The sequence below is a fragment of the Schistocerca cancellata genome, chromosome 2 (assembly GCF_023864275.1).
Source record: "Schistocerca cancellata isolate TAMUIC-IGC-003103 chromosome 2, iqSchCanc2.1, whole genome shotgun sequence".
Classification (NCBI taxonomy): domain Eukaryota; kingdom Metazoa; phylum Arthropoda; class Insecta; order Orthoptera; family Acrididae; genus Schistocerca; species Schistocerca cancellata.
Window position 1 is genome coordinate 334,613,423 of NC_064627.1, and position 23,857 is coordinate 334,637,279.

A 23,857-nucleotide genomic window follows, 5' to 3' on the forward strand; every position below is an offset into this window, starting at 1 on the left:
ACATAGTTGTTCTTCAGTCGTTAAAAGAGTTACCAGTCAGCTAAGTAAATTCTTGGATGAAAGTAACAGTTTGCAGTACTGTTGTACGAGGATGGGAAATCCGCAATGATGATAGCTCTTCATTTCAGCTTCTCCCGAGCAGTGCTGTCTGTCACAGTTTTCCTGAGAGTTTGCCTTGTGGAAGGGGGACGAGTGAGAAGAACTGTTGGGGTCTGGAGGTTATTAAGAGGCAACAGATGTAATACAGGGTGTTACAAAAAGGTACGGCCAAACTTTCAGGAAACATTCCTCACACACAAATAAAGAAAAGATGTTATGTGGACATGTGTCCGGAAACGCTTAATTTCCATGTTAGAGCTCATTTTTGTTTCATCAGTATGTACTGTACTTCCTCGATTCACCGCCAGTTGGCCCAATTGAAGGAAGGTAATGTTGACTTCGGTGCTTGTGTTGACATGCGACTCATTGCTCTGCAGTACTAGCATCAAGCACATCAGTACGTAGCATCAACAGGTTAGTGTTCGTCACGAACGTGGTTTTGCAGTCAGTGCAATGTTTACAAAGGCGGAGTTGGCAGATGCCCATTTGATGTATGGGTTAGCACGGGGAAAGTTTGGCCGTACCTTTTTGTAACACCCCGTATAGGGCGAAAGAACTGGGGATCTGGACTGAAAGCTCTTTAAGAAGTTGAGTGGTTAAGGTGTTGATAGAAATATTTAAGAGTGAATTTTTGTAAAGGCGTCACATAAACAAGCTTATGCTTTGTGGCAATGTTTTTAATGTTTTTAGCAGTCTATGAACGATAATTAGTACACTTACCGCTCGTCACTCGCGCCAAATATGTTTCTGGGTCCCAGAGGACACCGGTCACAATCAACACTGCTCCACTCCCAGGCGCCTGAGACTTTGCTGCTCAAGATGTGCTTCACCAGACGACGGTCACGCACGAGAAGGAACGGCTGATCGAAGGCAAACATGCCCACATACTGCTGGTGCCTGTGTTCCTCGTATACTTTCTTGAGCAGCTGGGCCACACTCAAGCGCGACAGGACAATGTCCGAAAAGTTACCAAGAAAAGGCAGGGGCTTTATGTAAGGAACATCTTGCTTGATCCAGAAGTTGAAATGCCGCGAAGCGTATACGTAGGCCATAGTCCAAAAGGCGAAAAGGAGGAAGCACAGGTCAGGCCACAGTGCATCCGTCAATACTCCCATCTTTGGGTGGTGCTGAAAAACTGGACGGTCGACTATATGAAATGGCGTCTTGAAGACGTATCCTGCAACAGGAAAAAGCATGAGACATCGTAGGAATGTTCAACAAGTAATAATTCACACAAAAACGATTATTTCTCAAAATCATTGAAATCTGCTTCATGTGCAGGTTGCTACAAACAATTCATCAGATTTCGTACAACTATATCTTCCATCCGACTGAAGATAAAACTTTGGGGTAAATTTAAATTTACTTTAGAACTACAGAGTTTTATTTTTCTTGAGAACCGTCTGTTTTTAAACGGGTATATTTTCTATACGCCCTCAAACATAACATTGGAGTACTTTTTACAATTACCTTTAGGATCAAGTTTTTCATTTATCTTTCACAAATGATATGATTTGCGGTGACGCAGTTTACCAGAAGTTGCTGTACAGTTAGCCCAGTTGTATAAAATGACGAGCTTTAGTTAAATCGCGGTCTAAGACGCTGTAGTCATGGACTGTGCGGCTGGGCCCGGCGGAGGTTCGAGTCCTCCCTCGGGCACGGGTGTGTGCTTTTGTCCTTAGGATAATTTAGGTTAAGTAGTGTGTAAGCTTAGGGACTGATGACCTTAGCAGTTAAGTCCCATAAGATTTCATACACATTTGGACATTTTTAGTTAAATCCTATGAAGAGCTCCGCTTGCATATGTGGGCTTCACCATCGAATGCATGGAGTTCAGCTTATAGGTAAATGGAAATGAGCGTTTGGCACCCGTGGCCGGGAGGCCCCATCCAGGTTAGGGCGGCCGCCAAGTGCAAGTCTTATTTCAGTCGACAGCACATTGGGCGACTTGCGCACCGGTGATGATGATGAAATGATGATGAGGACAACACAACACCCAGTCCCCGAGCGGAGAAAATCTCCAACCCGCCCGGGAATCGAACCCGGGCCCACTTGCGTAGGAGGCAAGCACGTTACCACCCAGCTAAGCAGGCTATTGAATGTATTCTAAAACGAAGCACATCCCATGTGTATCGTGCGGTAGCTGACATTAGTAAACAACTAACAAGGCGAAGAAAATAGATAGTGGTGACGATAATGGTACCGAACGACCGCCGTGTCATCCTCAGGCGATAGGCGTCATTGGATGAGGATATGGAGGGGCATGTAGTAGCACACCGCTCTCCCGACCGTTGTCAGTTTTCGACCGGAGCCACTACTTCTCAATCAAGTAGCTCCTCAATTGACCTCATAAGGGCTGAGTGCACCCAGTTTTCCAACAGCGCTCGGCATGCCCGAACGATGACCCATCCAAATGCTAGCCAAGCCTGAAGAACTTAACTTCAGTGATCTTACGGGAACCGGTGTTACCACTACGGTAAGGCCTTTGGTGAGTATAACAAGAATGTTACAAAGAGGTGTGTTACGTGCCACGTAAGAGGAAAAAGAAGTAAAACTGCATACCAGTTTAAAAAGACTCTTTTGAGGTCTTCCACATCCACATACAGCTGATGTGTATTAAATCTGATTTCACAGCAACCAGGGAGTATTTAAATAGGATCTCATCGGATTAACAGGAATTTTTCGTAGACACACCAAAAAGAAAATCAAATACCGTGTCATCAAATGTCATTGGAGGACAATGTGGAATGGCCGGTCCAGCTCATTGTTAAGAAACGTTTTACATGCAGGTACCTGTTTAGTGGTGCTCCGTATTGCAGAAAAATGAAATTTTCAGCAAGTTCTCGCAATGGTGGAAAAAGTCACATCTGTAATATATGCAGGTATGTGATTCTAAGCCGGTCGGAGTGGCCGTGCGGTTCTAGGCGCTACAGTCTGGAACCGAGCGACCGCTCCGGTCGCAGGTTCGAATCCTGCCTCGGGCATGGATGTGTGTGGTGTCCTTAGGTTAGTTAGGTTTAATTAGTTCTAAGTTCTAGGCGACTGATGACCTCAGAACTTAAGTCGCATAGTGCTCAGAGCCATTTGAACCATGTGATTCTAAAGCCGTTCTCACACGGGACGCGTTTCTCATCGCGAAGCATGCCGGACATGGTGTCCGTCATGGCTGCTGCATGCTCTGAAACGGCCTGCTACATCTCTCGGAACACAACGTGCTTCTCATCGTGATTTTCCATGTTGGTAGTCTCCAGTGGCAGTTCCCGGCTGCATCTGGCGCATACATCACACAGTTTATTTACGAAAATGGACATAGCTGCGTTAACTCTTTTAGCAACTGTCGAGGAATAGCGGAGAAAAACGCAAAGAAGATTCTGGACTCGTCGATGGCTTCAACAGCGAACTCCTGGCAGAGGAGCACTACATGATGCTGTACAACGATCTGAGATGCATACTAGTAGAAGTTATTCCTCAACTCAATCGAATCTTCATCCAATTTTCGGTTTGAAGTTGAATGTGGTCCAAGTATACTGTGTAATGTCAGTTTGCGCATGCATAATACCCATGGTTTTGTCGTTACATTGACTGCCATCACTCTGAAGTAACGTACATCACATAGATTTCAATATCGAGATTCGTTTCATAATTTCATTTGAATGACAGAGGAGACGTTTTCGAAGCTGCTCACCATCACTGAGAAAGATACTTACCGGCAAGACACAAGATGAGGCAGTCCGTCAAACGAAGAGACAGGTACATATGTTTCACAAAAAGTTTTGTAATAGAAAAAACTTCCAGTGTGTAACTTGTGTCTAATCTTTGGCATAGACAGGTTGTTACGTTAAGATTTCAGTCGTTGGCCTTTGCAACAAGAATTGCAGCAAATATATTATTTACGATAAATAACACCGACTACTGCAGACAATATTTCTATTAAATTTATAAAAGTGACCCAGAATCTGTAAAAACCAAAGTTTGAAATTTTTTTTGAAGAAGGTGGACGCAAACCTGCTATCTTTCTCTTCACTGCACACAACTCGCATTGCTATCAACTATGCTGTAACTTCGACATAGCAACCAGGACTCAGTGTCTACAGATGTCGTGATTTGAGCAAAAAGACACGATTTTAACAGATCATCATTGTACTGTAGCTTTGAAACGGTATACTTTCACAACAGAGAAGTTATAACACTAAAAATGCAATTACAGGAAGTGCTAAGGTGCAGTTACGTTGTACCCGGTTCTTCCGTAATGTGATGCTGCTGGAAACTGTACGATGAGTGATGCATAATGAACGAGACAAGTCGTGATTCACTTTTCGGTAATTAATGATAATCACTCATTGTAATGATTTATTTCTGCTAAACATGCGAATTCGTTACATTTGGTTTCGGTATGGAGAGCGGAAAGATGACTAGGTGTGCTGAAAGCCTGACCTGTAATGAAGCCCGAGAATGAGGTTAAGTTGGAATGTGACTGTTTTGTTTAGAGCTGGCGAAGCCAACGAAACTCAACACAAAACTGTAATTGGCGTAGTAGACTGACGTATAGTGTAACCTGAGATGTATTTATGCTCTTCATTGCAGTAGTTTATTTGTATGTCTTATTTTGCAGATAATCCCGACGATATGGCTAAATTTTAAACTAATAGAATAAAATAATAGTTGATTACAAACCGCAAGCAATTACGACCGAGCATTCTGACTGACAACTGACTTACTATTCATACGGTGCTCACCTCTCATCATTCACTGCAGCACGAAACGGAAGAGCCAGGCTGTCACTTTATTACAATAAATCACAGCTAAAACGACGCATTTCGAGATATACTCAGTTTGCTGATGCTTTGAAACAACTTGTATTCATACCACGTAATCTATGATAAAGAAAATGCACAAAAATGGCGTTCAACGCCATTTAATATGGCGCCTCGTAAGTTCTGCTTGTGAAGTGAACAGAATTTCGCATCTCACTGGCCACGTTTCTCTCCAAGAGGCACAAATCTGACATGCCAGATTCTTTATTTCACGCTCCGCGGTGTAGTGGAACGTGGAATTCCACATTGTGACGTCACCAGCATATCGTCCACGTGCGTTTTCATTTACCGTGAGACGACGGCTTAAATCCTTTTTTTATTTTGCAAACAAGGGGGAGCTGTAAATTTCTTTTCTTTTTCTCGGGAAACGTAGCAAAACACACGATGTTCGTAGAGAGCCTCTCTCATGCTTGACTGCTACCTGTAACTGCTGTGTGCCCCATATTTTTACATTGGCGCGGTTCACTTTTCCCATCACTGAACATCAAATGTGAAAGGAAATTGTTTTCTTCCACCTCCACTCCCAAAATGAATTGACAAAACTCTATACGTTGTTTACCACCATCGTGTAGCGCTTGTAGCAATCGACTCTTGAACGTTTTGAAACATAAACACGCTGATACATTATAAATGCGTAACTTGCGGCTGGCACAACGAGTAGATTTTTGTGGAGTACGTGTGATACTCTACTGAATGTGCTCTGCCCCTTGAAGGAGCACATTGACTGACATATGGATTTTCCCTTACATAAACGACCAACGTCCGGGAATTGCTGATGGCATCCTGGAATATACTGAGCAGTAGGAGGTGCAATGCCGTATTCCAGACGAAAAAGGCCTTGTTGCGGTTCTAACTAAATTGCACTTGTCAACGCAAAACACCTTTTGTTGATCTGTTATTGCCATCTCAATATGACGCACATTAGATTATGAACGAGCGAGCGAGAGCGCTAGGCCAGCATCTCGTGGTCTTGCGGTAGCGTTCTCGCTTCCCACGCACGGGTTCCCGGGTTCGATTCCCGGCAGGGTCAGGGATTTTCTCTGCCTTGTGATGGCCGGGTGTTGTGCGATGTCCTTAGGTTAGTTAGGTTTCAGTAGTTGTAAGTTCTATGGGACTGATGACCATAGATGTTAAGTCCCATAGTGCTCAGAGCCATTTGAACCATTTTTTTGAGAGTGCTAGCTGCATCACGGAGACAACTGCTAGTAATCACATGAACCAAAACTTACAATTGGCGCCGAGTTAAGCATTTAGTTTTGATGCGTAAGTTAAAAGTCGCTCTAAGTCTCTGTCTTCATTCTTGTGGAAGATACCGACCTACGAAAGTACATGACTCTTCTTAAATACTATGTTCCGCGGTGTGTCTTAGCATATTTGGCCTCAAGATGGAACTAGTATCCCGAAACAAGCACCTTAAGAAAAGAAAAGTTGTTTTAATTGTAGCGGAGCTGTTAATGTTAAAAGTATGTTATTGCTTATGCTTCGAGTGACCATGTTTCTGTGCACTATTACGAGCGGTGGCCAGAGGTACTCATTTGGGGACATAGCTTTGGTAATACCAAGGGACTTGTTCGGTACAGGTATGTATTTACACGTTATTTTCTGCCCACCAAGAAACTGGCGACTGAGTTGCTGCATTACTAACTGTCTGTCAGTTGTTAGAAACTAAACTAACCCTATATGCAGTCTGAAGCGATGAGCGATGAATGAAAATTTGTACCAAGACTGGGATTCGAACCTGAGTCTCTTGCTCATTAGGCAGATAAGCTAACCACTAAACCAACATTGCACAACTGCACAGGCTAGCCTGTGCCATTCACACCTCAGAGAGCAGTGCTAGATTAGCCTGTGCAGGGGTGCAAGGCCACTATGCCAGAGTGGTGTTGTGGTTAGCCCATACATATAGTGAGCAGGGGGCCGGGGTTCGAAACCCGGTCTTAGTACAAATTCATCGATTTAGTCTGCATATATACGTCATAGATGTCTGGGAGACTTGAAAAGGTCTCTGGAATCATATAATTTCATTTGAGCTAACCTTGTCATACACATATTGTTTGTCATAGAAACGACAAAGGTGGTTTGAGGCATGAACGATTTTTCAGTCGGCTGATCACAGTATCGTTTGTTACAAGAACGTTGTTCAGAGGTGAAAGCATGGCCGATCGAAATCTCGAGCGATAGTAATATCTGTAGCAAAACACAAAATTATCGGCCGATGGTAATCGGCGAAGGGGCCACGCATACAGTTAAGCGTGACTGACCGAGAAAGTGCTGATTTTAGTCGGCCGCTTGAATAAAACGGAGAGTATGTTTCATTTCACACTTGTAGGCCTACGTACATTAAAGCAACTAAAAGCCTTTAACTACTTGAAGTATTATCATGAACGACATTGTTACATAATATGTATTTAAATAACTGTAACCTATCAAAGTCGTGCAGGTTCAGAATTTCGATGGACTTGATTCCAGATTTTTCAAAACCTAACGTATTGATCTTTCACTTGTCCTTGCACTTATTAACTGGTGTATCTACCATTTTCTCCGCCATTATTTCTGTCTCATTTTTAGAAGAAATGCATACACATGCTACCGCTTGAAAATCCACGCTTATCTGTACTATTGTGTGCGTTTTGGTCAATTTCTCTGAGCTATGACTTACGTCTTAGTGCGAGCCCAACCATTCTGTCTTCGGTTCATCATATTCTTTATTACCGTACAAGTATTTTGTTCTTGTTATGTTGCAGAACTTCATCGTTCCTTATTTGATCTGTCCACCTGAGTTTCAACAGTCTCCTGTAACACCACATTTTAGAAGCTTCTGATCGTTTGATTTTCCATCTTTGTCACCCAGCCGATCAATAAATCGGGCATGCTAGTGGACAGGTCTTTCCTGGTTCAGAAAAGTTTAACGCACGCTGATTTTCACTATCGACTGACGGAAACATATGCCATGCGCGTCTAAAGTTACTTGAACCGATATGCTTAGAGTAGATTCTGGCGGATGGACCATGGTGTATATTGAAGCGCTGTCGATTTGTTGATCGCGCTGTATTGTTTTACTCCATAGCAGATGGACTTCAGCAAAGTATGAAAGAACTTAAAGGAGTAAGTTGGAAAGTAGGCCTGATAAGACTAGAACAATGTACCCAATCGGTCAAAAATATTTTGAGTCTGAATTAATGAAAAATAGGGAAACGTTAGGGTGATGATTTTAATGCTTCAGGTGTTCTATATAGTCTCCCCTCATTCGAGTACAACGTACAGGACGTTCATACAATGCGTTACTGCGAAATACGCGGTCCAGTCAGGTTAATGTGACCACTGGTCGAAGACCTGAATAGCCATCTTTTGCAGCGCAGACGTATGGAAAGAGAGTCAATGAGGTTATGGGAGGTATGTGGAGCCATGCCAACTCCAACTCCGTAGCCATCTGCGCTAGGTTTCTCAGCTGAGAATCCATGGCGCGAACAGACCGATCGAGGTGGTCCCACAGACTCTCGACTGAGTTTAAATCCGGAGGGCGTTTGGCGGCCAAGGGAGTACGGTTAGCTCATTTCGTGCTCTCTGAGCCATGAACGTACAATGCGAGATGTGTGACATATTGCATTATCATGCTGGAAGATGCATATAGTGAAGGAAATTATCCCCAAGGATAGATGAATACCCATGTTGACCCGTTGTGCCTTGCAGGATAACGAAATCACACAGGGAATGCCACGAAAACATTTCCCATACCATAACATTTCCTCCTCTGGCCTGGACCCTTCCTTTTCAGGTTATGCTTTCAGGCGTTTCACGCCGTACACGCCAAGGCCGTCTGTCCGATGGAACACAAGACATGATTCATCTGAAAAAGCTACCTGTCGCCACTCAGTCGACGCCCAGTTTTGTTAGTCGCAGATGAATGGCTGTCAATATGGGTGCATGAAGCAGGTACCTCCTGTTGAGGCCCATACGCAGCAACGTTCGCTGAATCAGTCATCTGTGGTCAATGGTGCACCACAGTTGCCTTGGAGCTGATTTTGGATAGCGCCAGTTTGTCATGCACGGTACACTAACCACGACGGCACACGACTAATTTACGAACTTGGCCCTTGAGGAAATGCTTCAACCGCTGGCCCGAAAACCAACTGTCATGCCCTTTTGGATGACAGATAAATCGCTCCGTTTCCGCATTGCGACGACGACTGCACTTTGTTCTATGTCCCCCCGACACGCTTTATATATCCACCACAGCTAATGCTGCCACCTGCCTTGTGTGAGTGATTGATGCACATTGATGTCGAACATAAGGGGAAGTCACATGAAAGTGACTGGATCATGCACTATAATAGCTTCTATCAATAAACCGAAGTAAGTTACGGCTAATGTGTGTTGCAGTCTATTTTCGCGATAGCTGTTGTCTAGCGCCATTTGGTTCTGTGACAAAGCTTGTAACACGCCCGAGAGTACGAATGGGGGTGGGGGACCGTTAACGTGGTTGTCGTTCCTTGACCGTTCGCCCTGTCCACACTATGTACCTGGTAATCTCGCGGCGGTCGTACTGTCCTGCTCCAAACTGCTGTTGGCTTACCTGAAATTATCTATCGAAATATGCAAGCGGGTTTAGGGGAGCCACTCAAGGTTAGAACACAACACTGTCCTATGTCTGGTATGAAAATCTATATTCTGAGACGATATGGAAACCACAGGTTGCACTGATTACACTCTAAATCGTAAATGTTTATGCCAATTAACAATCTTGATGATTAACAGTCCAAAGATCATTCGGACGAGCGTACGCGTAACCGACACGACGCGGGTGATGGTTGATGATGCGTAAGCCGAATGATCGAACGAAAGTTCTTACGCTCGTCACACATAGAGATATCTGGTAATAGTCCTCCTTGTCACTAGTAATGATATAACACTGTTCGTAAAGCTAATTTTTCAGTTCTCGGTTCTCACTTGTACGAGCGTGCGCGTAACCGTCGCGGCGCGGCTGGTTGTTGATGATGCGGAACGCGATGATCGAACGCACGTCCTCACGCTCGCTACAAGACACTGGCACTTGACTGCACTCTTTTATGGTAACTAATTTCTATTGATTCACATCAGTTCATTCTGGGAGACCGAACACGGCGCGGATAATTGATACTGTGCGACACGCAACGAGAGGATACACAAATACGTTATCGGCGGCACTGCTCCTTTTTTGATTACATCTTGACGCACTTTCCTCTGAATTACTTCCATATTTAATCACTTTACTGTAATAGCACTTGTAGCAACACTTCAACCTGAATACTAACAATGCTTCTTACATGCAGAGCTACACACTTCACAACATAGCAGTCCCGTGTCCCGCGCTCGACTCTCTACAGACGCGGCTGCCCGCAAAGATACTCCACAACTAAGCGAGCGATATGACAATATGCTTAAAAGCTGTACAACTGATGCTTGCGAAAAAGTCACCTCACAACAACAATTAATTTCGCTGGTAGAGGGTTCTCTTCCTGCCACAGTCATATGTTTGATGCCAAAAGGATTTACGACTGGTTAACTCCTAGCAGCTACTTATGCATGTCAGCGACATGGAATGACTATATACGAGTACGTACCTTGTAGTGATTAGTTCGTCCAAGTTTGCTGATCCATAGTTTCATTTTATATTTGAGATGATTTTAAATTTATAAATAACAAAATAAAACGTTGTATGATGTTCGTTTATAATCGTCCAGTACAGAACAATGACATATTATTCCACTTCTACACGGAAAAGTCAGTGTTGCAGCATGCTATTTAATGGAACCGAATCATCACTGCTTGTAACTGGCCTTGTTAACTGCGAACTTGCCACAACTGTTCGCAACTGTCCACCTTAATGTGAGGCGGCTTCTTTTGTTATTGTGGTTTGTGACGTCATTTCTATGGCGTTAAACAAGCCTTACACCAGATTTGCTGTCTCATGAATCAAAGGAATGTTTCTAAAATACCCTAGTCACTGAAGACCAGTTTTCCGTATGATTCAGTGGACGAAAATACCGTTCAGGGCTCATCTAAGATTGTCAGTTCCGTTTACTTGCACATCATGTTTTTAATATATTGATTTAACCTGGTTGACATCTGGATTTAAGAGTAAAACATACCAAAACGAAATAATTTTAAAAAATGTCAAAATGAAAGTGAAACATAATATAGTACATGTAGGATGTTTTATTGGGGGTGGGGGTTAAGTCGAAGGGACTCAGTAGGTACATCTTTCATAAGTAGCACATGTACGGAAATGCAGCATTTGGATATAAAACAAGTTCAAAGTTACGCACCACTTTCAAATCTCCCACTTCACTGAATGCACACGAACTGAAAAGACGGGGCTGTCGTCAATCGCTGTTGTAATTATGACATCGAATACCTTTTTCATCCGACTACAAAAACGACTACGAAAACTGGTACTTTCGCAAACTATGACGTTTGTCTGTGGCGCTCCACGGAGCACCGCATTCCGGGCTTTGAAGAGGACGTCTTTCGTCACACAGAGGGGAGTCCGACGACGAGTAATCGGCTCCTGTAGAGTACACAGGGCAGAGCTGAGTGTCGACACTGTGTGCACCGTGAAGCGGGAGGGTTGAAAGTAATCCAGTCGTCAACATATTTCACATCCAAACACTAATTTTCCGGGCGTGGGTTCCTTATCAAAATGTTATCTACTAAGTCCCCTTTACTACGCCTGAAGACTGTGTTAGGAATTGTGAAACACCCTATATACAAGGTGAATTACCTAAAAATTGCAACACAAATATTGCGGAAACGGAAAGTACTATTAATCTGCGGTTTTCATAGAATAAATTGGTAGTCATGGACTCATGTGTTGTTGTGGTCTTCAGTCCTGAGACTGGTTTGATGCAGCTCTCCATGCTATTCTATCCTGTGCAAGCTTCTTCATCTCCCAATACCTACTGCAGCCTACATCCTTCTGAATCTGCTTAGTGTATTCATCTCTTGGTCTCCCCCTACGATTTTTACCCTCCACGCTGCCCTCCAATACTAAATTGGTGATCCCTTGATGCCTCAGAACATGTCCTACCAACCGATCCCTTCTTCTGGTCAAGTTGTGCCACAAACTTCTCTTCTCCCCAATCCTATTCAATACTTCCTCATTAGTTATGTGATCTACCCATCTAATCTTCAGCATTCTTCTGTAGCACCACATTTCAAAAGCTTCTATTCTCTTCTTGTCCAAACTATTTACCGTCCATGTTTCACTTCCATACATGGCTACACTCCATACAAATACTTTCAGAAATGACTTCCTGACACTTAAATCTATACTCGATGTTAACAAATTTCTCTTCTTCAGAAACGCTTTCCTTGCCATTGCCAGTCTACATTTTATATCCTCTCTACTTCGACCATCATCAGTTATTTTGCTCCCCAAATAGCAAAACTCCTTTCCTACTTTAAGTGTCTCATTTCCTAATCTAATTCCCTCAGCATCACCCGACTTAATTCGACTACATTCCATTATCCTCGTTTTGCTTTTGTTGATGTTCATATTATATCCTCCCTTCAAGACACCATCCATTCCGTTCAACTGCTCTTCCAAGTCCTTCGCTGTCTCTGACAGAATTACAATGTCATCGGCGAACCTCAAAGTTTTTTTTCTTCTCCATGGATTTTAATACCTACTCCAAATTTTTCTTTTGTTTCCTTTACTGCTTGCTCAATATACAGATTGAATAACATCGGGGAGAGGCTACAACCCTGTCTTACTCCCTTCCCAACCACTGCTTCCCTTTCATGTCCGTCGACTCTTATAACTGCCATCTGGTTTCTGTACAAATTGTAAATAGCCTTTCGCTCCTTGTATTTTTCCCCTGCCACCTTTAGAATATGAAAGAGAGTATTCCAGTCTATATTGTCAAAAGCTTTCTCTAAGTCTACAAATGCTAGAAACGTAGGTATGCCTTTCCTTAATCTTTCTTCTAAGATAAGTCGTAAGGTCAGTATTGCCTCACGTGTTCCAGTATTTCTACGGAATCCAAACTGATCTTTCCCGAGGTCGGCTTCTACTAGTTTTTCCATTCGTCTGTAAAGAATTCGTGTTAGTACTTTGCAACTGTGGCTTATTAAACTGATTGTTCGGTAATTTTCACATCTGTCAGCACCTGCTTTCTTTGGGATTGGAATTATTATATTGTTAGCTAATAGCCGGCCATTGTGGCCGAGCAGTTCTAGGCGCTTCAGTCCGGAGCCGCGCTGTTGCTACGGGCGCAAATTCGAATCCTGCCTCGGGCATGGATGTGTTTGATGTCCTTAGGTTAGTTAGGTTTAAGTAGTTCTAAATCTAGGAGACTGATGACCTCAGATGTTAAGTCCCATAGTGCTTACAGCCATTTGAACCATTTTTTTGTTAGCCAATAAACAGATTGTAATAATGTTTAGAGACTGTACCTTTTGTGCGAACATACTGTTTTTAAATGGAACAATGCCTACTGACATTGTTGTTGTTGTTGTGGTCTTCAGTCCTGAGACTGGTTTGATGCAGCTCTCCATGCTACTCTATCCTGTGCAAGCTTCTTCATCTCCCAGTACCTACTGCAACCTACATCCTTCTGAATCTGCTTAGTGTATTGATCTCTTGGTCTCCCTCTACGATTTTTACCCTCCACGCTGCCCTCCAATGCTAAATTTGTGATCCCTCGATGCCTCAGAACATGTCCTACCAACCGATCCCTTCTTCTAGTCAAGTTGTGCCACAAACTTCTCTTCTCCCCAATCCTATTCAATACCTCCTCATTAGTTACGTGATCTACCCACCTTATCTTCAGCATTCTTCTGTAGCACCACATTTCGAAAGCTTCTATTCTCTTCTTGTCCAAACTAGTTATCGTCCATGTCTCACTTCCATACATGGCTACACTCCATACAAATACTTTCAGAAACGACTTCCTGACACCTAAATCTATATTAGATGTTAACAAATTTCTCTTCTTGAGAAACGCTTTCCTTGCCATTGCCAGTCTACATTTTATATCCTCTCTACTTCGACCATCATCGGTTATTTTACTCCCTAAATAGCAAAACTCCTTTACTACTTTAAGTGTCTCATTTCCTAATCTAATTCCCTCAGCATCATCCGACTTAATTTGACTACATTCCATTATCCTCGTTTTGCTTTTGTTGATGTTCATCTTATATCCTCCTTTCAAGACACTGTCCATTCCGTTCAACTGCTCTTCCAAGTCCTTTGCTGTCTCTGATAGAATTACAATGTCATCGGCGAACCTCAAAGTTTTTACTTCTTCTCCATGAATTTTAATACCTACTCCGAATTTTTCTTTTGTTTCCTTTACTGCTTGCTCAATATACAGATTGAATAACATTGGGGAGAGGCTACAACCCTGTCTCACTCCCTTCCCAACCACTGCTTCCCTTTCATGCCCCTCGACTCTTATAACTGCCATCTGGTTTCTGTACAAACTGTAAATAGCCTTTCGCTCCCTGTATTTTACCCCTGCCACCTTCAGAATTTGAAAGAGAGTATTCCAGTCAACATTGTCAAAAGCTTTCTCTAAGTCTACAAATGCTAGAAACGTAGGTTTGCCTTTTCTTAATCTTTCTTCCAAGATAAGTCGTAAGGTCAGTATTGCCTCACGTGTTCCAACATTTCTACGGAATCCAAACTGATCTTCCCGGAGGTCGGCTTCTACCAGTTTTTCCATTCGTCTGTAAAGAATTCGCGTTAGTATTTTGCAGCTGTGACTTATTAAACTGATAGTTCGGTAACTTTCACATCTGTCAACACCTGCTTTCTTTGGGATTGGAATTATTATATTCTTCTTAAAGTCTGAGGGTATTTCGCCTGTCTCATACATCGTGCTCACCAGATGGTAGAGTTTTGTCATGACTGGCTCTCCTGAGGCCATCAGTAGTTCTAATGGAATGTTGTCTACTCCCGGGGCCTTGTTTTGACTCAGGTCTTTCAGTGCTCTGTCAAACTCTTCACGCAGTATCTTATCTCCCATTTCATCTTCATCTACATCCTCTTCCATTTCCATAATATTGTCCTCAAGTACCTCGCCCTTGTATAAGCCCTCTATATACTCCTTCCACCTTTCTGCTTTCCCTTCTTTGCTTAGAACTGGGTTGCCATCTGAACTCTTGATATTCATACAAGTGGTTCTCTTCTCTCCAAAGGTCTCTTTAATTTTCCTGTAGGCAGTATCTATCTTACCCCTAGTGAGACAAGCCTCTACATCCTTACATTTGTCCTCTAGCCATCCCTGCTTAGCCATTTTGCACTTCCTGTCAATTTCATTTTTGAGACGTTTGTATTCCTTTTTGCCTGCTTCATTTACTGCATTTTTATATTTTCTCCTTTCATCAATTAAATTCAATATTTCTTCTGTTACCCAAGGATTTCTGTTAGCCCGCGTCTTTTTACCTACTTGATCGTCTGCTGCCTTCACCACTTCATCCCTCAGAGCTACCCATTCTTCTTCTACTGTATTTCTTTCCCCCATTCCTGTCAATTGTTCCCTAATGCTCTCCCTGAAACCCTCTACAACCTCTGGTTCTTTCAGTTTATCCAGGTCCCATCTCCTTAAATTCCCACCTTTTTGCAGTTTCTTCAGTTTCAATCTGCAGTTCATAACCAATAGATTGTGGTCAGAATCTACATCTGCCCCAGGAAATGTCTTACAATTTAAAACCTGGTTCCTAAATCTCTGTCTTACCATTATATAATCTATCTGAAACCTGTCAGTATCTCCAGGCTTCTTCCATGTATACAGCCTCCTTTCATGACATTAACGAACTAAAATGAAGGTAAATTAGAATGTTAGTGGAGTTTATTGTAGGATTGCAGACAGATGTGATAAGGATGGAACCTATGTCTATGGAGAGTGAGTAGGACACTTGCCTGATTCATACCACTTCCTCGTGCGATTGCGCGGGGGGTAACGGGCGGATGAATTGCAAAAGTAGGAAGAACAATAATTTCTCCTCTTCTGTTGTCACTTGCTTTCTTCTGTTACGTTGCCTAGATGTTACACTACCACTTTCACGTAACTGGTAGAAGAGGTTGATAAATAATTGCCGAGATGGTTGACATCTATTGGGATATCCTGCCGCATACACCGTACAATAACGAACTGCATTGATCCTCCATACATCACGAGCATGTCGGCTTTTTCTACACTGGTAAATTCCATCGTCCACACGCGACCTGCTGTCTCGACTGTCTTACACTGACTAGCAAGCGGCAGTTCACTCAAAGAACACGCAAGCACACTGTAAGCAAACGTAATAATAACGTACCAAGCGACTACGCAGCCGGCCGGCGTGGCCGAGCGGTTCTAGGCGCTTCAGTCTGGAACCGCGCGACCGCTACGGTCGCAGGTTCGAATTCTGCCTCGGGCATGGATGTGTGTGATGCCCTTAGGTTAGTTAGGTTTAACTAGTTCTACGTTCTAGGGGACTGATGACCTCAGATGTTAAGTCCCATAGTGCTCAGAGCCATTTGAACCATTTGACTACGCAGGTTGAATGGCACAAACAAGTATCGGCGTGGAAACTTTTAAAAATGGGATATCTAGTAAATGACTGGCACTGGAATCCTGCAATAAACACCACTGACGTTCTAATTCACCCTACTTTTAGTTTGTTAACGCCAATAGCCATTGTTACAGTTAAAAATGTGCATGTTTACACAAAAATTCACTTTCTAAGTATTATTACGATCTCTTTATTGGATAACAATACGGGCCCCTGACTACCAATCGATTCTGTGGAAACCGCACTTGAATTGCACTTTGCATTTACGCAATATTTGTGGAACAAATTTTTAGGTGATAGACGCTGTATACCACGTGCCTCTCCTAAAGGTGGTCAGGCGCATTTTCTCTGGCGTTTCCCCAGATATCTACAGTTTCTTTTTTTGCATTGTTTAGCTGAAGTCAGCCCATACAATTACTGCTAGTCACGTCTTCCATCTGACAACCAGTGTCTAAGAAGGAGTCGGTTTGTTTCCCGTTACAGAGAAAATTAGTTTTAAGTCGCGTGCGCATTCGATAGAGTACTCCCAAATTCGTTTTATCGATATGTATTAACAGGTACAGTAAAACACGAAGAATATAAGCAGTCCAGCAGCGACTCAGTAGCGCTACATGCTTGACGGCAGCAGCCGGCGCGGGCCAGGGCAGAGCTGTTGCTGATGGAGCACTGGTTGTTCTTCGAGTTGCACTGTCACCGTTGATACATATCGATAAAACAGATATCGCACTAGATAAAAATGGGGTTTCTCTGTTGAATGGTCATGTGAAATTCCGCTCTAAAAATCATTTCGCTTGTAACGAGAAACAAATCGACGTCTCACATCGAGAGTGGGCGTCGCATGAAAGGCCTGATTAGCACTGTTTGCTTGGCCTGACTCCAGACACGAAATGCAAAAACGAAACTGCAAACAGCTGTCGAAACACCAGAGAAAATGCACCTGACAATTCTTGGGAGAGAGACCCTGTATATATTAAAATGCAGTGTTTTGACTGGGATTTGTCAGGGCAAAGCACCTCGTAATTTAAACTCGCATTTGTAGCAACGTTTTCTTGTTCTTCATTCTTCTTCTTCTTCTTATTCACTTTAAGGAGTAGGCCTATAGCCTGTTAAGTTTATACAAAAGCCATCTTTTCCTTGGTCTCCTTGCATCTCTCTTTCGTTTAGACCTTCAGTGTGTTACAAGTCTGATTATCCTTTCAGTCCCCATTCTTTCAAAAGGTTCCTTTCATTTTGTTATCTAGCGTTCTATTATTTCATCCATCACAATTTATTTAATTCTTTTCTGATTTCGGAATTGTTTATTTGATTTCTCAGTGTACATCTTTTTAGTTTCCCTAAAAATTTCATCCATCTAGCTGTCGTTTTTATTGTCCAAGTCTCACTTCCGTAAGTGAACATAGGTGCTCCAATTACTTTGTAGAAAATTGTCTTTTTATCTTTCCGGTTTTGTTGGCTAATGTTTTATCTATAGTGCTACATGCCATTTGAAACTTGCTTAACTTATTGGAGATATCTTTATCATATTCATAATATGTATCACATCCTAATAGCAGAAAGTGAGATACCTGTTCAACTGCTTTTCCATTTACCATTCTTTTAGACAGTAATGGATATTTTCCTTTAAAATCCATACATTTGGTTTTATTTTCTGACATTTTCAGGCTATGGAGTGTGCTTATTAAGCCCAAGCGATGCAGAGCAAACTGTCAATCGTCTTCCGTCTGTGGTAAAATTATTTGGCCACAAGCAAGGACTAAAGTATTTAAATACGAGATTTTTCCGTTGTCCAGCAATGTCGACAACTGTTACACGACGGAAGCGCTGTAATAAATATCTGTGAAAAGGCAGCGCACACAATCCCAATTTGGTGTTTGGGTCTCTGTTCCTATTCGAGCTAGAAACATGGGTGGAATGTCTTTGGTTTAGTTTCGGACCAGCACCCATTAATATAGCCATTCGAACATCTATCTTACTGTAGATATATTACAGTAGATTAAGCAAGTGTTTTATAAAGAACTAGAAGTAGCACCCACGCAAATTGTGCGAATCGATTAATTCTTTTTGCAAAATATTTTAATAGGGCTGAACTTCGTGGTCAGCTAATGGCACAGTTTGTATGATTACCGTACGGATTTTACGTGCTAAAAGAAGCACAAAACACGTTTTTCTGAGAGGTTTTCGAAGCGCGCCTTTTCTGCACTTCAAATTGATAAGAATCAGTTCAAACTTTGGCGAAGTTAGATAAATAGATAAAGTAAAAAAAAAATACCAATAATTTTTATCCGTTGTCGCGATACGATGATTTAAAGTCGAGCTAAATGTAGCACGTAAAATTCATTCTTACGTGAAATGAATGCGCACGATTTAAACTGAATCAAACAAACAAAAAACGTACTTCCACGATGAAATTGGAAGCTCACTTTCAAAAATCTAGTTTCATTCGGATTTTACGTGCAAAAAACACATCTTTTGTGAGCATTTTTACGTCCGTCGCTTCTGTGTTTCAGACTTGTGCGAATCCGTTCAAATTTTCTAAGAAGGTAGACAAATACATATACATATAATTAATGGTCGTCCTGTTGTTTTGTGAAAGTTTCATCCATTGTCACCACATAAACAACATGGGTAGAACGACAATAAAAAGACTTATACCGAATCAGTCGTCGCCCGAGTGAACAAAAATGTACATCAGTTAACAAGCTATGGCGGTCTAATGTCAAAAGTATAGTAGAATAAAACCTGGGAACCGGAATAAAGGATGCTCCTAGCATAGCACAAAATAATGGCGAATTTGTCCTGGGTAGAGCGAGGGAGGTAAAAGAAGAGATCTGGCTTCTCGACTTATCTGGCAGCTTCAAAGAGATTTAAATAAAAACATCTTGACATATCCGCGCTTTTCTACTTCCCCGGTGCAGTGAGCTCTCTTAGCTGCAAAGCGTTGGCACATCTGCATCTTGCGATTTGTAGGTCCCTGATTGCGTACCTAAAATCCAGGAAAAATCACCAGTCATAGTAAGCAATATATTACGTCATATAGCTAAGAATGTTTTTCTGGGGGCATAAAATTTCTGGGTTGGGTTCATACCTGGAGGGACGATAAAACAATTTTTTGATTTCTACGTGAGGGGGTTGATTCTTTCCCCGAGTGGACCATTTTACCCCCAAACCCACCCCCAATTACGTGTGTGGTGAGGAGTGTAAGAACAAACAGACCAAAATTTTTGTGCTTCCAGGGACTGGGGTGCATTCAGAATAGCAAGTATCCGAAGTGGGAGTGCACCTATAATAGAAAGTATCCCAGAGTGGTGATGCATGCACCCTAAACTTAAATGACACGTTGTGTCATACAGCACGACGTGACAAATGCCGTGTTAGAGTGACATGATGTCGTGTCTCATGTTATAAGACATAAGGTCATGCATCATGTAACTTTGCATGATACGATACATTATGTAACATGACATGGGTACTACTAAAAAGTACAAAAAAGTCAAGATGTTCCGATTTAAATGTCTTTGAAGCTGCTACATAAGTCGAAAGTATAGTTCCCTTCTTTTACATTCATAACTCTGCACAGGATATATTCGCATTTTTGTGCTTTGATAGGAGCATTTTTCTTTCTACATTATACATGTTAAATAGAGTGAGTGAGAGACTGCACCCTGGCCGTACTCCTCCCTTAATGTTTTACTGGTTAATATTAGTTAGAATGAAGTTATCCGGATGAAACAGTTTACCAATATAGACGTATTTCGATCTTGTACATCGACAGTCATGCTTCAGTTACTTCAGAATGCTCTTCAGAGAAACTGTGAAAAGTCTCCGTTTGAGAGCGTTGCTGCAGCGTAATTGCGCGTGACTCGGATGGGGGTACATAAGCAACGTCGTGTAGGTAAGGCATCGGTGTGGCTTTCGTGTATTTCTGACGTACGTGCGGTAATGCGGAAAAGTGAACTGTAGTGACGTTTTTACCAAATGCGTCCAAATACACTCACGCTCATAAATTAAGGATAATGCTGATACACGGTGAAACAACGCTCTGGTGGGCGGTTTGCGGGTTTAAATCACCTAGGGGTATGACCATGCGGTGCATTTGACCTGCGGTCGTCGCACGGTGGCGCTGGCAGCAGTCCACATACGCAGAGATGTATGTGTTGGTGCATGTCAGAGTACGGTGCAGCGAGTAAGTGTGCAGACGTTTTCAGACATGATAATGGTGCTAATGGTGACTGTGTGTTGAAAATGGCTCAAAGAACACATATTGATGATGTTATGAGGGGTAGAATATTAGGGTGAGTGGAGGCTGGTCAAACACAGCAGGTCGTAGCACGGGCCCTCCGTGTGCCACGAAGTGTGGTCTCAAGATTATGGCAACGATTCCAGCAGACAGGAAACGTGTCCACGGGCTACAGTACGGGACGTCCACAGTGTACAACACCACAAGAAGACCGAGATATCACCATCAGTGCCCGCAGACGGCTACGGAATACTGCAGGTAGCCTTGCTCGGGACCTTACTGCTGCCACTGGAACAGTTGTCTCCAGACATACAGTCTACAGACGACTGAATAGACATGGATTATTCGCCCGGAGACCTGCAAGGTGCATTCCATTGACTCCTGGTCACAGGAGAGCCCGTAAAGCCTGGTGTCAAGAACACAGTACATGTTCATTGGAACAGTGGTCCCAGATTATGTTCACGGACGAATCCAGGTATAGTCTGAACAGTGATTCTCACCGGGTTTTCACCTGGCATGAACCAGGAACCAGAGACCAGCTCCTTAATGCCGTTGAAAGGAACCTGTATGGAGGTCGTGGTTTGATGGTGTGAGGTGGGATTATGATTAGTGCACGTACACCCCTGCATGTCTTTGACAAAGGAACTGTATCATGTCAGGTGTATCAGGACGTCATTTTGCACCAGTAGGTCCTCCTTTTCTGGGGTACAGTGGGTCCCACCTTCCTCCTAATGGATATAACGCACGGCCCCACCGAGCTGCCATCGTGGAGGGGTACCTTGAGATATCAGGTGAATGGAGTGGCCTGCCTGTTCTCCAGACCTAAACCCCATCGAGCACGTCTGGGATGCTCTCGGTCGACGTATCGCTACACGTCTTCAAACCCCTAGGACACTTCAGCAACTCCGACAGGCACTGGTGCAAGATTGCAAGGCTATAGCCCAGCAGCTGCAGCAGCTGATCCAGAGTATGCCAACCCGTTGTGCGGCCTGTGTACGTGTGCATGGTGATCATATCCCGTATTGATGTCAGGGTACATGCGCAGGAAACAGTGGAGTTTTGTAGCACTCGGGTTTTCTCAACATATCACCAATACCGCGGACTTACAGATCTGTGTCGTGTGTGTTCCCTACGTGCCTATGGTATTAGCTCCAGTTTTGTGTAGTGCCACATTGTGTGGCACCACATTCTGGAATTATCCTTAATTTATGAGCATGAGTGTAGGATCAACTCTCTGTTATTCTTTTCTTGGCTGCCGAAGAACAGTCACTGGTGAATATCCAACGCAGAATGAAGAATGTGCGTGGGGCAGTATATTTGTCGAAAACCACCGTTGTGGAATGTTGCGGCAAGTTGTGTGCTGGTCGCGATTCGACACGAGGCGCCGGCGGAAGCTACGCCGACTCAGGTGGGAGTCACTCGAGCACTCGCCCTGTATTACTGATCTCTCCATAAGCGATTGTCTCGCCTACAGTCCCTTAAAAAACGGTATTGAGTCCTGTCTGGCGAAGATGTGCAGAAGATAGTGTTTCAAGAAACGGGTGTCTTCAACCCGGTGCGTTGGTGGGATGATTGCCTCAATGCTCACGGCAGTTTTTCCCTATTGACATACCGATGTACTGAACGGATTCGAGCGGAAACTTTTTGATCGTCCCTTTTAGTAATTTTGCGGATAATTTCTAAAAGAGAAACCAAATACGAAAAACTGGATCATATGAAGAAAGCTGACAAATTAAGTACAAATAGATAGAGACGAACAATCTCAAGCAATTTCGCTTAGTAGCCAAAAGTCTGTGTTATGTTACATCAAAACGAACCACGTTTTTTGCGTAATAATTTAGGTTATGGGGAATAAAGGGTTTTCCTTCTGAAGTATTCTACTAGGAATAGATCGAATGGTCGCAGTCTGTGTTTGATTTATGAAAACAACGGAGAATTCAATTGATCACACAGTCTCGAGTCGGCGACAGCAGTAATTGGATCGCCTCTTCACTACCACACGTCTGGCATACAGACAGAAATATTCATAGCTTCCAATACACACTGTCGAAAAACCGCAGCTCCTGCAGAAAGAGTAAAACTCTGCAGATATTGTTGTTTTGCAGATGGCGTTGGATTTCATCATGTTTCTTGATCGGGCTTGTATTGGCCCACGTTGAACGATTCCTGCTTCTCGGAACCGTTACCAAAGATTTGAACGGCACCTTGTGACACATTCGTCGTCGATAAGAGTTGCTTGATATCGAATCCTATTCCTTTCATACGTGAATGACCTTCCACTTAACATCAGCAATCAAATTGGGTACTTTTTGCAGACGATACTAGTGTTACAATAAATCCCATTAGAGAGAAACCAACATAAGAGTTAGTAAATGATATTTTCCAAACAATTATTAACTGGTTCTCTGAAAATAGACGCTCCCTAAATTATGAAAAAAAGACAGTGCTTTCAGTTCTATACAACAAATAGTCATAGCAACAGTTGATGCAGCACATGAGCAGGAGTCAGTAAATAGGATAGAATGACCCAAATTCTCGGGTATACGTATTGATAAAAATTTGAACTGGAAGAAGCATATTACCGACCTTCTCAAAAAATTAAGTTCAGCTATTTTTGCTCAACTTATAACTGCTAATCTTGTAAACAAACGTATCAACCTCCTGACATATTTTACATATTTCCTCTAAAAGCTAATAATAATAATAATAATAACAATGTGTTGCGAAATAATTTTCTGGGGTCAGTCATCATTTAGAAAGCAACTGTTGATTGCAAAAAAGTGAGATGTAAGTCTAATATGTTGTGTTCACCTATGGACTCATGTACGTACCTCTTCAATGAGCTACACATTTTAACTGAGCCGTTACAACACATATATTCGCTAATATAATTCGTCATAAATGATCCATCATAATTTGAGAATAGTGATGTCCTTCCTAGAACAATACAGGGACAAATAACATTTATTGCCCATTGTTAAAGTTATCAGTGACTCAGGAAGGAGTGCAACATACAACAACAAAAATTTCGATCATTTGCCCAATAACATAAATTGTCTGACAGGTAACGAAGCTAGTTTTAAATCGAATTTAAAATCATTTCTCCTGGACAACTACTTCTATTCCATTGACGAATTTTTGGTTAAAAGTCGGTAGGCAGTAAAACATT

At 42.6% G+C, this 23,857-nt stretch overlaps 1 protein-coding gene across 1 annotated transcript in view; it reads right to left on the bottom strand.

Moving 5' to 3' along the window:
* The window catches only part of LOC126145541 (cytochrome P450 6j1-like), a 150,535-nt gene that overhangs the window by 74,115 nt on the left and 52,563 nt on the right, over nucleotides 1-23,857 (bottom strand). The window contains exon 2 of the mRNA XM_049915565.1: nucleotides 820-1,276. Within this exon, the coding sequence (XP_049771522.1) occupies nucleotides 820-1,276 (457 nt within the window). The remainder of the gene's footprint in view (nucleotides 1-819; nucleotides 1,277-23,857) is intronic.